The sequence below is a fragment of the Manihot esculenta genome, chromosome 15 (genome assembly GCF_001659605.2).
Source record: "Manihot esculenta cultivar AM560-2 chromosome 15, M.esculenta_v8, whole genome shotgun sequence".
Lineage (NCBI taxonomy): Eukaryota > Viridiplantae > Streptophyta > Magnoliopsida > Malpighiales > Euphorbiaceae > Manihot > Manihot esculenta.
In genome coordinates this window covers 770,793-785,396 of record NC_035175.2, presented here as the reverse complement: position 1 = coordinate 785,396, position 14,604 = coordinate 770,793, and the positions used below count along the sequence as shown (strand labels likewise).

At 33.2% G+C, this 14,604-nt stretch overlaps 4 protein-coding genes across 4 annotated transcripts; 2 read left to right on the top strand and 2 right to left on the bottom strand.

Moving 5' to 3' along the window:
- Positions 1 to 3,675: 3,675 nt before the first annotated feature.
- On the bottom strand, positions 3,676 to 5,173 carry LOC110601944 (probable E3 ubiquitin-protein ligase LUL2). Its single transcript, XM_021739356.2, has one exon. It carries the CDS (start codon positions 4,755 to 4,757, stop codon positions 3,786 to 3,788), a length of 972 nt encoding a protein of 323 aa, XP_021595048.1. The 5' UTR covers positions 4,758 to 5,173; the 3' UTR covers positions 3,676 to 3,785.
- Positions 5,174 to 8,919: 3,746 nt separating this feature from the next.
- On the top strand, positions 8,920 to 9,849 carry LOC110601946 (major allergen Pru ar 1). The gene is made up of 2 exons (XM_021739358.2): positions 8,920 to 9,289; positions 9,362 to 9,849. Exons 1-2 carry the CDS (start codon positions 9,106 to 9,108, stop codon positions 9,658 to 9,660), a joined length of 483 nt encoding a protein of 160 aa, XP_021595050.1. The 5' UTR covers positions 8,920 to 9,105; the 3' UTR covers positions 9,661 to 9,849.
- A 1,255-nt stretch (positions 9,850 to 11,104) lies between these two features.
- On the top strand, positions 11,105 to 11,973 carry LOC110601948 (major allergen Pru av 1). Its single transcript, XM_021739360.2, has 2 exons — positions 11,105 to 11,349; positions 11,454 to 11,973. Exons 1-2 carry the CDS (start codon positions 11,166 to 11,168, stop codon positions 11,750 to 11,752), a joined length of 483 nt encoding a protein of 160 aa, XP_021595052.1. The 5' UTR covers positions 11,105 to 11,165; the 3' UTR covers positions 11,753 to 11,973.
- A 1,743-nt stretch (positions 11,974 to 13,716) lies between these two features.
- On the bottom strand, positions 13,717 to 14,453 carry LOC122721933 (major allergen Pru ar 1-like). The gene is made up of 2 exons (XM_043951201.1): positions 14,204 to 14,453; positions 13,717 to 14,102 (listed from the first exon to the last, which is right to left on the bottom strand). Exons 1-2 carry the CDS (start codon positions 14,385 to 14,387, stop codon positions 13,807 to 13,809), a joined length of 480 nt encoding a protein of 159 aa, XP_043807136.1. The 5' UTR covers positions 14,388 to 14,453; the 3' UTR covers positions 13,717 to 13,806.
- Positions 14,454 to 14,604: the final 151 nt, after the last annotated feature.

Sequence of the window (14,604 nt, the reverse complement as noted above, 5' to 3'; positions counted from 1 at the left end):
ATGAATCAGACCTGTCCTTAGCTCGAATGGTGCTGTCAATAGGGGATATTCAATGCATAAGGGTGCTTGATCTCCTGCTGGTTCAGCCAACTCTCCGAGAGTTCTTTCCCGTGGCTGAGGTGCTTGGATGGGCACGTTTCCAGCTTGAATTTCAGCTTCTACATGTGCAGCAGGTGGTGCTGCCATTGCTGGATTTTCTGCCATGACCAGAAATTCAGTTTCTGGTAAAAATTCTGCTGTAGCAGGTGCGGTGGTGGAAGTTTCTGCTGGTGCAGAAATTTCTTCAGCAGGGGCAGTAGGTGGTTTGTGAGGTGGAGTTGTTGATGAAGATGGTCTTGAGGCTTGGTTCCTCAAATTTGCTTGCTTCCTTAAGCTCTTGGCAGTTTTTTCAATCTCCGGATCGTAAAGAAGAGTGTCTTTACGGCCAGACCTGGTCATAAAGGGAAAATACGTTAGTTTAAATCAAGTCCCCGGCAACGGCGCCAATTTTTGATAAGCGGTTGTCGAAGCCGTCAAAAATAAACCTATTAAACAATCAACAATAAACTTGTAGATAGTGGCAATAGGGTCGAACCACAGGGAATTGACACTAAAGATCTTCCTAATAATAACCAAGATAAGTAAATAACAAATAATTAAAAGAGGGGGGTTTTGAGTTGATGGATTAACACTAAATAACAAAAGAAAGCAATAATTTAAAGATGAGTAAATCAATAAGAGAGAAACTTCTAGTTGAAGTATGGATCTATTTCAGATTGTTTAGAATTGATCATTGATTCTTTAACTCTCCTATTTATTCCAATAAATTAGTTTTGGATGTGGAAGACGCTTCTCACAATCCAAATTCCTCCTTAGTTCTAGTTTGATTAGGAAACGTTCGCTAATCAAACACTAATCAACAAGTTGCCAAGGAACGTCCTTGGGGCATTGTAGCATCGAACAACTGTTGACTGCATTAAGACTTAGAGAAACCCAATTCTATCCTTGCCAACCGCGTGGTCAAGTTTAGATTATGCAATTTGATTAAATGTGTATTTGAACAACCTAAGCAATTACGGACCTAAATTATTCAAACAATATTACTTAAGCAATTTAAAAGCAATGGGCCCTTATTGATTCTAAAAGCAAAGTAATATTTATGGAAAGCTCAAATTGCATAAATATTGAAATTAAATAGAAGTTTAACAATGGAGATTTAAATCTCCCAATTCATCACAAAATCTGAAATTCACCCACTTCAACTAGAAAAGAAGGAGTTTAGCCACTCATGGTGGACTAAATACACAAAAAGATGAAAAGAAAAGAAAAAGGAAGATGCTGGAGAGTTTCTGGCGAGTTCAATCCCTCAGCAGAAGATGCCTTTGCTGGTTTGGAGGCTGCCCTTTTATAGTTGAAGAGTTTCATCCTTCTAGGGTTTTGAAATCCCTCTTTAATTTGGCTTGTGATTCCTCTTTTGATGTTGAATTTAATTGCAACTGGAATTCCTTAGGTGAGAAACTCTTTCGTGGCTCTTGGAATTGTTTTGGTAGTGATTGAGTTGGATTTGGACTTCTGAAAACTTGAAATTCGGTTTCCTGAACAATTTCCCGCTCTGCTGTATTTTCTGCTGTCGAAGTGATTTGCCCGGTGATTTGACCAGTTTCTTCAAGTGATTGGGCAAATCACTGACCAGATCGCTTCTCTGTGAGTCAGTCCTCTATGTCTCTGCGAGTGATTTGGCCAGTGATCTTCGAGTTTCTTGGGCAAATCACTGCCCATATCACTGATGTCTGTTGCCTCCGGGTTTCTGCTTTAGCTTGATCTGGGCAGTGATTGGAGCAGTTTAGCTGGTGATCTTGGGCAAATCACTGGGCAAATCATCCTTCTGTACTTTTTCTGCACTTTTTCTCCCATTTTCTAATTTCTTCCTTTTCTGTAAAAACAAGATAAAAATCATAAATTAAACTAAAAAATGTGTAAATAAGCAACAATAATTATGATAAAAATGTGGCTAAATTATGCTTGATCACTGGCTTTCGTAGACCATGCCTTGGAAAGCATGTTCTCTAGCTCTTCAAGATCTGGAGCTATGGCCACAGGCAAGCTGGTTCTGTTCGATTCAAGATCTTTCCCTGATTGGATCAGCGATCCAGAAACACTCCTCAATAAGGCTAATGAAATCGGAGAAGGTGTATATGGGACAGTTTACAAGGTCTCTTTAGGTGGCTCAGAGGGAAAAATGGCAGCAATTAAAAAGCTGGTTACTTCAATATAATTCAGTATCCAGAAGACTTTGATAGAGAAGTTCGAATATTAGGAAAAGCAAGTCACCCAAATCTCATCTCACCTAGAGGCTACTACTGGACACCTCAATTGCAGTTACTGGTATCAGAATTTGCACCCAATGGTAGCTTATAAGCAAAACTCCATGGCAGGCTACCTTCCACTCCACCACTTTCTTGGGCTAACAGATTCAAAATTATGCTTGGAACAACCAAGGGTCTTGCTTATTTGCATCATTCCTTCCGTCCACCAATCATTCACTACAGCATAAAACCCAGCAATATCCTTCTTGATCAGAATAACAACCCAAAGATTTCAGATTTCGGACTTGCGAGGCTCTTGACAAAGCTTGACAAGCATGTGATAAGCAATAGATTCCAGAGCGCATTGGGGTATGAAGAAGAAGAAGCAGGAGGAGGAGGTTAATCTGCATGTCTTGTAGATTCCATCGGAAAGTATTAAAAAAAATACAAAGTATACTACGTCATCCAAGCATTTTAAATTTAAATAAATTTAAATTTTAATAAAATTGTAAAATGTTTTCAAATTTCATATTATTATACTAAAAAAAAAAGTTTGAATTAAAATGTATCTTTAGGGCGAATGCTCCTTTAATTAAAAATTAATTTAAAGACTAAAAAATATTTTCTTAATTAAAAAAATATTAAGTTATTTTTTAAAAGAAATGACTTTTTGTTCAAAAAATAAATGTTATTTTATGGATTTGAAAGTTTTATTAATACTATTGGACATTATATATATATAATCTTACCAAAATTATTTACTTTTTAATATTGCAATTAAATAATAGATAAAAAAACAGATAAAAAACATTTTTTAAAATTAAAAAATATTTTTCATATATAAGTTACGGTTCTGAGAAACAAGCTTAAATGTTACCATTTACAATTTCTCCATATAGATGTCAGCGCAATTATCGTCTGAGAAAAAGGTAAAGATAGATAGTCCAATTTATCATGTTATAGACAAAAGAGTGCAATCCAAAGGCATTCCCTCGCACTGAGACTTGACTATAATGCAAGGATCACTTGTTTCAACTAAATTCTGAAAAATTTCCAACCTCATCTCACCAGGTCTCTTCTTTAATTGGCACTTGATTAATCAACCATTGACTAAACCATCACATCTTATGGCCGGACGAGAAAACTTCAAATTGACTAAAATCAACAACGCAGAATTTTGCAAACTTTTATCAGAACAGTGAGCGAGTCATCTGTTCATGGTTGGGTGCTCAACTTCTTCTTTTCTTCTTCTTTTGTTTTTCCTGTCAATATTCTTTTTAAATTAATTTAGTACAGTTCTCTCTCTCTTCTAAAGGTTAGGTGGCATATTGTCTTTGATATGCTGTAAATTGTTCTTATTGTCCTGTTTGATTATTAGCAGCGCAGGAAATTAGAAGGAAATGCATGCTGTAAATTAATAAGAAACTAAAATCCAAAGAACATTAATTAGCTACTATGCATGTATATTCTTCTGCCAGGTCCACATTCATCAAATACCTTCTAGTCCTTCATCATCTCCAAAAGCATCTCCGCCGGTTGACCGCAAATTGGGCACCGATTGGTTTGAAACCTAAGAACCTGTGCACATTTGCTGCATAAACACATGTGCCGGCAAGCAAGAACAATGGTATCCTGTGGTTCTGATAGACAAATGACGCACGAATGTCCTTTATTATGCGTGTCCACATCTTCATCAACTGAATTTTCAATCTGATATATCTCGTGCAGGTCAAGCTTCAATCCGTTCTTCCACAGTGCTCGCTTCACTATCCTTGCCCTGTACTCACCTTCGTTCTTGTCAAACACGGCCATTGTTACCTGAAAGTCGTCACTAATTCTCCCATATGATCCATTTTGGTTTTTAGGAAATGCCTCTGCCTTCACCGCGAGAGGGTAGCCATACATACGAGTTACTTTCAGCGACTCTGTCTCCTCAAACATTGCATGGTTAATTCCGGTTCCAGAAGGCTGTCTGAACTTCTGGCTCATCCCTGGCTGGAAAGTTACTGTCAATGGAGGAAGGAGATTCTCCTTCATTGCCGATAAGGTGCCATCCTTGCCTTCTGTTGCGAAGAAAATAATAGTGATGGTTCCAGCAGCAGAAGCATCAAATGTAAACGACACAAGAAACATCCCTGGATGCTCCTCATCCAATTCCAGTCTTAAGGTTTTCTTCCTTAAATTGACAAAATTTCTCAACGTAGACACTTTCTGGTGTTCTATGCAAGGCTCCTGCAGCAACTTCTTAGATCCATAAGAGTTGCTGCCTCCAGGTAAACGCAAGGGATTAGAGCGTTTACGCTCACTCTGAGAGAGTAGCGAAGGGAGTGGATATACCCCCAAGTACAGGTTGTAAGGCACAGGTTCAGGATTCGCGGTGGTTCCAGATTGTGTGGATGCTGACAGTGCATGACTCCGCCGGCTCCGATTCTTGCTGGGCTTGTTTAGACCGCAGCAATTGATATTACCCATAACGGTTTTCCTGCCTTATTGATCTGCTTTACGTTTGGTAGGAGAATCCTCTCTGTTTTATAGTAAACAATTTACAGTCACTGCAAAGAAATGAGGGCAAAATTCTGCTTTCCGGGAAAAAAAATGAGAGGGAAAATCGAGGAGGAGAATCAGGAGATAGTTTCTTGTTATTTACTTACTCGACAAATGAGAGGCTAGTCAAACGAGGAAGATGACATAGAAACAGAGAGAGGAGACAAAGGAATTCAGCAGGTAGCTAAGTGGAGCATAATCAAAACCTTACCGTGACGTACGAATCAAAGAAGACATCGACTCCTCCGAACAGAACGCTAGATTCTAGGGGCCTTCCCCGCTACGGTAACAAAAATTATATATATAATATTATGAGTAATTCTTACACGCAAACCCATCTTGAAAATCTTGGCCTTAGTGATGCATACTCGATGAATGACATTCCATTGTATGATGAACTTTATTAATTTATTAATAGTATTTTACTATACTATGCAACAAGACAATTTTGCGTCTCGTCTTAAAGACTCCTCACTAGAAATCTAAGAACTTGTGCAGATCCGTCTCTCGTACAGATATCTCGATAGCCAAGAACAACTCACACCTACATGGTCTCACTGAATTCCAGTTCCAAAAGCTAGAGGGCAGCCTGACTTCTGGCCCGCCCTAACCCTGTTGGAAATTTATCACCTCTTGCTGCCAGGATTTAATCCATCACCTTCTTTTACTAAGATAAAACTAAAAATTCATATCTTATTTGGTGGTATTTATTAAATTTGATTAAAATTAATTTAAAAAATTATTACAATTATAATAAATTTAAAAATTAAAATTTTTTAATTCAAAATTAAAAATTTAGACTACAAATATAAAAAACTGTAAAATTATTATCTTTTTAAGCCAATAAACCTTATTATTATTATTTTAATTTATAATAAATTGTATTTATAAGGTCAGAACCCATGAGAAATATAATAGATTAGTCTTAAAGGTCCAATAGACAAATAAATTCAAACAAATCAAATCTAATTAGACAAAAAAAATCAAATAAAAAAAATTGAACTCAAAACCAAACCCAACACGAACCCACAGAAGCAAAACAACCACACTGACCCAAGCTCCAAATCACCATTGGAACTATGGAAGACAAAAATAGGATTAATCCAACAAAACACATAGATATACAAGAAGAATCCAAAAAATAGAAAATAAAATAAAAAAGACTCAAACAATCAAGCACCGAAAGAAAAATAACGGAGACTTTCGATAAAGTAAATCCAAGCATATTGAAACACTACACTCGAGAGGAAGATGCAGTAAATCTCTTAATGGTAGCATTGATAACTGAACATAGCTGTGTGGTTTTGAATTACCGATGTCACACATGCAAGAAGATTCTGTCTAGAAATCAATCGAAGCAATTTTTAATAGTTAGTCTAAGTGTAGAAAGAAATTCCGCTCATTAAAATACAAAGAACTGCAAAACTACCAGCCATCAAAATATAAAGATATACATTGAATGAAGCCACTTTCTTTCTTTTTTTTTTACAAGCTTAACAATCCTCCACCTAAAAAGAAAAAAAAATATTTATAAAATTCATCTCCGCAGCAAAAAATTCCATCGTGACATGAGTTGAAACATCTTCATCCAATACCATAGAATATTCTCTGATATGTTCTTCTGCCTTTTTTTTTTGGACATTCGCTTTTAAAATGTCCAAACTCTTTGCATCCATAGCATTGAATATCATTTCTTACTTTATATCTGCTTTGTGGAGATCCACCTCTATCAAATGATTGACCTTGTTGACTTGCACCCTGAGTAAAGAGTAGCTCATTATCACCTCAGACCGTAGCTTTTTCTTTTTTTGAGTATCACGAGACAATAGAGCTTTTTTAGCATACTTTATTTTTAGTGTCCTTTCCACCCAACAATAATTCTATAAAGTTATCTTATAAATCATGGAGCGACCCAAGAAACAACAACGCCTTGTCTTTTTTCTTAATCTTTACATCAACTTTTGCCAATTGATTTAAAATTCTATTGAATTCGTTCAAATGCTCCACCAGATTACCACCCTCTACCATTTTTAATTGGTATAATTTACACTTTAAGTACAACTTGTTGAACAGACTTTTAGACATATAAAGCTTTTCTAACTTTTCCCAAATATCCATAGCAGAATCTTCGTCAATAACATTATTCACAATGTTATCTGCAATGCAAAGTTGGATAATACGGACACATTTCTCTTCAAACTCGTCCAGGTCTGCATCAGACATTCTTTCAGACTTTCCTTTCTCCTTTTCTTTCAACACCTTTGCCAGACTTTATTGAAGGAGATCCTTCACTTTTCTTTGCCGAAAAGTTAAACTTCTTTTTCCGTCAAATTTCTCCACCGTAAAATGCCTTGAACTATTTGTCATCTTTTAAATTTTTCTATGTTTCCTCCGTAATAATACCTGTATACAAATATTCCCACCCAGCGTTTTTTCACAATATTTGTAAACCCCTCTCACAGAAATACAAGACATTACTATCTCCACCCAGTATTTAAGCCACCCACTAAAGCAACCCACTCTCTAGCTTGTCTAGAGAAAATATCCCGAGAATAAATTCTACTCCCAATATTTTTCCTCTAAAGCTATAAATTTTAAAAAATTATCTGAACCAAACTGAAAAAATCCCATAAAGAGAAATTTCACTCGAAGTGCTTGGTCTCTGAAAAACTTCATCTCCTGTCTTTTTATAGGCAGAAGCTACCTTAGCCACTTGCAATTGTGCATTCATGCAACTCCATCATTACAATTCTTTTTTTCATTTTCTTTTTACAAAGTTAACACTAATTGCTTGTTGATGATTATCCAATCTTAAAAGGAAATTTCTTGTACATGCTTATATATGTGGTTAATTGTAAAATTGGTTTATTGAGCCGTGGATCCTCTTCAAAAAACCTGATCCACTATCACAGCCTATAAGGCCCACCGGCTAATTTGATCTTAGTGATTGAGGTCAAAAATTGGATGCCATTTTTGAAAATAAATTATATTACAACTCCATTACGATAATATTAAGTAGATGAGTCAGTCACTAAAAGAGTTTAAAGTAATTTATCTTTTCAATTAAAAGAAATAATGATTGAAATGGTCAATATAAGTTTATGGAAAACGAATTTAAGAAATCTACTATCTAATAATATACAAAAACTTGGCCTCATCCGGTCAACTTTATGTGGTGCCCCCCTTTAATTATGGCTTATTGACCTCTCCCGTGACCCAGAAAAAATTATATATATATATATAAATAAAAGGGTATTTTTTGTTTGGTCGGTTGACTGACTTAAAAACTGCCAACTGCTAATCAAGTCACTCTTTTGAATCGGCACAAGTTGTTACATGTCGCATTCATTCTAGACTATTCTCCTATTATTATTTATTAAGAAATTAAATTAAATTTATTTTATTTATAAATATTTTACAATAATTAAATAAAATACCGAAAAATATTCTAAAAAAATATTACATTGGCAGTAGTAATTTGATAATTAGATGTGGGAGTTTAAAGATTAAAATATATGCTTTATTAAAAAATGAGAATTAATTTTTTTATTTAACTTGATGGTTGAAGCTTACGCTGGATTGACTGTGGAAAAAACTAGCATATCTCAATCTCCTCGTATTCGGGGGACAAAATTGTGGGGGATTAAATGCTTCTAACATCGTATAGAATGGGTTTACTTTCTCTTTTCTTTTTGATGTATTTATTTAAATTTTAATATATATGTTTTTATTTAATGTATGTATATATATATATATATATATATATTAAAAATAAATTTATTGAATAATATAAATTGAAATATATTAAAAAAGAAAAAAGAAAATTTATTATTTTAACAATATGAGATTGAGAGGTTTCAAATATATATATATATATATATATATATACATTTAAAATAAACTTATTTAATTTTGGTAAAAAGTATAGAAGCGAATATAAAATTATTACCAAAATAATTTCCTAGTCATTGTTGAGCGGCAATTCCTCCGTTAGAATTCTGCAATTGCAGCTTACTGTCAAAAAGGTACCATATCTAGAAGGTGTAGCAGTCTATTTGTAGGACATTGGAAATTAAGCATTTAATTTCCATTACGAAGAGGAGCACAAGCACCACTTCTCTGACTCAACTGCAACTTCGTTCATTCCATTTCATCTCTACAAAACTAAAATTCCTTGGTAGCTCATTCTATAAATACCTCTCTTTGCTACTCCGTTTCACCACACCCACACTCATAATCTCTGCATTTTTTATATATCTTTTCCAAAAGCCATATCATGGGTGTTTTAACTTTTGAGAAGGAATTGGCTACTGCAATCCCTCCGGCCAAGATGTTCAAGGTCTTTGTCCTTGAAGGTGACACTGCCATCCCTACCATTTTGCCTGAGGTTGTTAAGAGTGTGGAGATCATTGAAGGAAATGGAGGACCTGGCACCATTAAGAAGACAACCTTTGCGGAAGGTTTGTTAATTATTTTATTAATTGTTTTCAAGTCATATATAACTAATTAGTGAATATGTATGGCACATGCAGGTACCCAACACAAGTATATTAAGACCAAGCTTGAAGCAGTGGACAAAGATAGTTTCAAGCACAGCTACAGTGTGATTGAAGGTGAGCCATGGATGGATGCCATAGACAAAATTTCATATGAGACACAACTAGTGGCATCTCCTGATGGAGGATCTATTATTAAGAGCATCACCAAGTACTTCCCAAAGGGAAACAGTGAAATCAATGAAGATGAAGTCAAGGCTGGAGCAGAGAAGGGCTTGGGATTGTTTAAAACCGTGGAAGCCTACCTCTTGGCAAATCCTCATGCTTATAACTAAATATCGTGTCTCAGAGTCAACAAGCGGCTATCGCCGGCCTATCCTCTTTTACCCTTTTTTTACTTTAAAGGTCAAACTACTTTCGGCCCGACAATAAAAGTGTAGTGGTTATAGTACAATGTAATGGACTGCAATTAAGTTTTTGTTTCAATCAAACCATGGGAATGAAAAGAAATAATTTAAATCTTATATCTTTTTTTTAGTTTTATAAAGGATTGGGATTGGAATTTTTCCTTTTTTTTTACAATCTACTCCATATCTAAAACTCACTTAATCGATTAATCAGGATTTATGCGGAGACAAAATATTTAAAAAAAAAATAAATTTATTCCATTATCATATTTTTTAAACAGAATAATTAATTTAAAATAATTGATTAAACTAAATTTGTATAAATAATTGAAAAATCTAATATTCCACGCCTTCAATACGTCAGCTGCCGTGGTTGATTGTGGATTTTTTTTTTTTCAAAAAATGAGATTTGATTAATATGACTATTGCAAATATATTATTTTTTATTAATTAAATTATTGAAGGATCTCACCATTTTAGAAAAAAAAAAAAAGGAAAAATCTTAAAACCTTACCCAAGCGAGCCTCATTGAAATATTGACCCGAATTAAATTAAAGTAGCACGTCAGGGTGAGAGATATTTGGGAAGGAATTCAATATATACAATAATAATAATAATAATAATATAATTTGGCTATAACATAAATGAGATATATATATATTTATGTTTTACGTTTGGAGTAAATCGAATTTGAGAAAGAAAATTCACTCAAAAACATTGACTGAAAAATCGAAATTGAACGTAAATGTTTAGATTATTGCATGTTAATGTCAAAAGATTTATAAGCATCTAAAAGCCTCTATTTTCAACACAATTAGTGAATTGATGAGAATTTTTTTTATTTATTTAAAACCTCTAAATACATTTTTATTAACCTCAAATAATAAAAAATTTTAAAACTTTAAGAATCATAAAAGTCTGTCTTTAAAAAAATTTTACTTTACTTGCCAAACAAAGTATAAAGAAAGAAATAAATTAAAATTTCCTTAATTATCATGTCAAAATAATATTTCTTTCCTTGCCCTCTTCCACTGCATAAAGAACATGCATTTTGTAGAATACTTGGAGAAAATTAATTATACAATTATTTTCTTTAAAATTTTGTCATATATATTATTCTCAAAATGGGGTCCATATCTAGAAGATATATACATTGGTACTAGCAAATTGTTTCTTTTTTTTTTTTTTAAGGATTGGATTGATATATGAATTTTTATAATCATAGTTTTGAAAGTAACAATTAGCTAGAAAATCATTTTAAATATATGAGATTAATTATTTATTTCTAGTCTCAAGCAACGCCTTCTTGACCCAAATGCAAATATTTAAATCCGAAGCTCCTCCTATAAATACCCCCTTTGTTCCTTCATTTCAACTCACCAATTCCATCTATAAACTCTCTAGTCTAGCTTCGTTTGCTATTTCTTTTCAACATGGGTGTTGTGACTATTGAGAGGGAAATTATTAGCTCAATCCCTGCAGCCAAGATGTTCAAGGTCTTTGTCCTTGAAGCCGACACTGCTCTTCCTAGTATTCTGTCTGAAGCTATTAAGAGCGTAGAGTTCATTCAAGGCAATGGAGGGCCTGGAACCATTAAGAAGACTACATTTGTAGAAGGTTAGCTTTAATTACTTACCTCCTTAATTAATTAATCATATAGCATCGAGCTGGTTTCGGACCCGACTTGACCAAGAAATGAAATTTTCGTTTATTGATTGCAGGTGGGGATTTCAAATATATAAAAACCAAGATTGAGACCATAGACAAAGATAACTTGACACAAAGCTACACAGTTATTGAAGGTGATCCATGGTCAGATTTGCTAGAAAAAATTACATATGAGAACAAAATGGTGGCTACTCCTGATGGAGGATGCATTATCAAAAGCACCAACAAGTTCTTCCCAAAGGGAAATAGTGAACTTGATGAAGAGAAAGTGAAGGCTGGAGCAGAGAAGACCTGGCTAATCTTTAAGGCTGTTGAAGCCTATCTCGCTGCAAATCCTGATGCCTATAACTAAATATCGTCAGAAGCTGAACTAGCTATCTTGCTTTTGTTATTGTTTCCTTCGTTTCTCTTTGTTTTTGGGTGAAACTGTGAAAAAGCCAGACTACTTTTGGCCTTACAATAAAAGTATGTATTTGTAATTAAGTTTGAAAAAGATTGCTTGTAATTTCCAGTGTCATAATTATAAACATGTACTACTGTCTTTATTTATTAAACTGTTATTTTCTTTATTAATATGCATTTCCTTATTTTCAGCGATTAATATATTTCAAATTATAAAAGAAAATTGATTTCAGCTTCCATAAAAGATTAAATTTTTAAAGAAAAGTTTTGATTTCCTGCATTATGAGATAAATGCCCAATTGTTGAATTACTGAAAGTTAAGGCCCAAACAATTAAATATTTAGTGATCCATTAGAACAAGCCAAACTATCATCAATATTTAAAATGTTTTTTAAGACAAGAGTCATCCATCAAGCAACCAAGTGTGGCAGTATAGAAATACTACATGTCACTGTCTTTCTAAGGATAAATATTACAATTTATTTCAGGGCAACTGGCAATTATAGTCAAACATGTTAACTTTGAATTACAAAACCTCATCTTTTAATATCAACCATAATTAAATTGATCAGTTTCATTAGCAAGGCCTAGGGACTGATGGTAGTTTGCTTTTGAATTTTGTTCTTTTTATGTGTATTTAATCCTTTGCTAACTTTACACGTAATTGAGTGTGTATTTAATAAAGTGATCCATGATCGAATGCTAGTCTTATATAATATTAAATATAACTTTTGAACGTTACAATTTAGTGGCATTTTATTGGTCCTCTTTCTCAGCATTCTTATTTCAGTGTGTATCTGAACTCGTCTTTCAAGGCTTTATAAGTTCAATTAGGATATTATTATATGGAAAGATTAATCCTCACATATCCTTAATGTATCTTATAAATGTATATTGTATGGAGCTAATTATTGGGATGATAATGTTTTACTGCTAAAAAAATCAAGCATAATTATAAATTAAATTCAAAATTAAATTTTATTCACTAAACTTAAAAACCCAAGCTATTAACAATTTTAACAACAAGACCTTACCCATGGTTTCAGCTCTTAGTGTCTGAAAAAAACTTTCCAGACTGATGGTCTGTTTCTTTGGGTATTTCCTCCCTTAGTCCCTTGTATTATTATTATTATTATAATATAATGCGCTGTCCCAGTCATTGATTAAGTCTTTACATTCAAAGGCTTTTTTTTTTCTTTTTTAAATTTTTTTTTACACTTTCATTCAAAGTCTCTAACAAGACTTAGTATTATTAAATCCTTTCATAAAACCAATATATATATATATATATATGAAAAAGTCTTCAATGTCGTCTGGCCTCTTTAATTTATTGTCTCGGATGGATTGAACCAAGTATAAAAAAAAAAAAAAAAAAAAAATATTGCCAAAGAACATTAGTGCATAACACTCGGTCTTTAAAATAAAATTTATTATTAAATAAAAAAAAATACTAATGGTAAATATTGGAAAATAGTGTGTAAAATACGTAAAAAAAGATTCTTAAATGCTGTTGAAGTTTTTTTAAAAAGTCTTTTATTTTGAATAACTAAATTAGTATTAATCTTTCAGTTTCATAATTTTTATATACTTTACCTTTTAGCATATATTAAAAAATATAATTTTTTTATTAACTTTTCAATTATATTTATTTTAAATGCATTAAATTTTATTAAATATTAAGATATATTTTAAGAGAATTTTTAAAAATAAAACAAAATTAATTAGAGTTTGAATATTCAATTTATATGTAATTATATGTTGAATGTACTTCTTGATATTTTCAATGTCCGATGGAAGGATAGAAAGTATAATTAATGTGTAAATTGATTTGAGATTTATTAATTATGTAATTATACTTTTATCATATAGGATAATTCTTACGCATTTACTGAAAGAAAAAAGAAGTGGTACATATTTCTTTACGGTGTAGAAACTCTTCACCAAACTTTTATTACCAAACCAAATGCAATCTTTTGCTTGTAAGCAGAAAAAGTAGCAGCAATTTTAATAGGCATCAGGATTAGCCAAAAGGTAGGCTTCAACAGCCTTGAACATTCCTAAGGCCTTCTCTTTCCCAGCTTTTAGTTGGTCTTTCTCAATTTCAAAGTCACCAATCGTATAGTAATTGCTCTTCTCCTTGCAGATGCATCCTCCATCAGGGGATTCCTCCAACTTGATCTCGTAAGTGATTTTTTCAATCACATTCATCAACATGTCGCCTTCAATCACGCTATGACTGAATTTTAAGTTCTCTTTATCTACGGCTTCCACCTTATGCTTCGAGTATTTGAATTGGCTACCTGAAAATAAAGAATTAAAATTCAGGACTTTTATTGTTAATATAATTTGAACTGACAATGGTGCTAAAAGCAAAACAAGTTTGATAAATCGATGATCATGCCTTCTCCGAAAGTAACTTTCTTGATGGTTCCAGGCCCTCCATCTCCTTCAAGGATTTCAACACTCTTAATGGCCTGTGGCACAATCTTTGGGAGGAGAATATCGGAATCAAGGATCAAGGCTCTGTACAGCTTTGCCGGAGGGATTGGGGAGGTGACTGTCAATTCATAGGAAACAACGCCCATGTTAACTTGGGAGTTTGAAAATGATCCAATAGGAAAACAGAAAAGATTAGGATTTGGTTGCTTTGTGGATGTTGAGTGTGATATTTATACAATGAGGGAACTGTCTCTCCTGCGGTATCATACTATATTTGTTTTCTTTTGGAGGATTTCCAGCTGTTTGATGCCCTATAGATTCTTTATGGCGTCCAATTCACTTCTGAAGAAACAAATTTTGGAA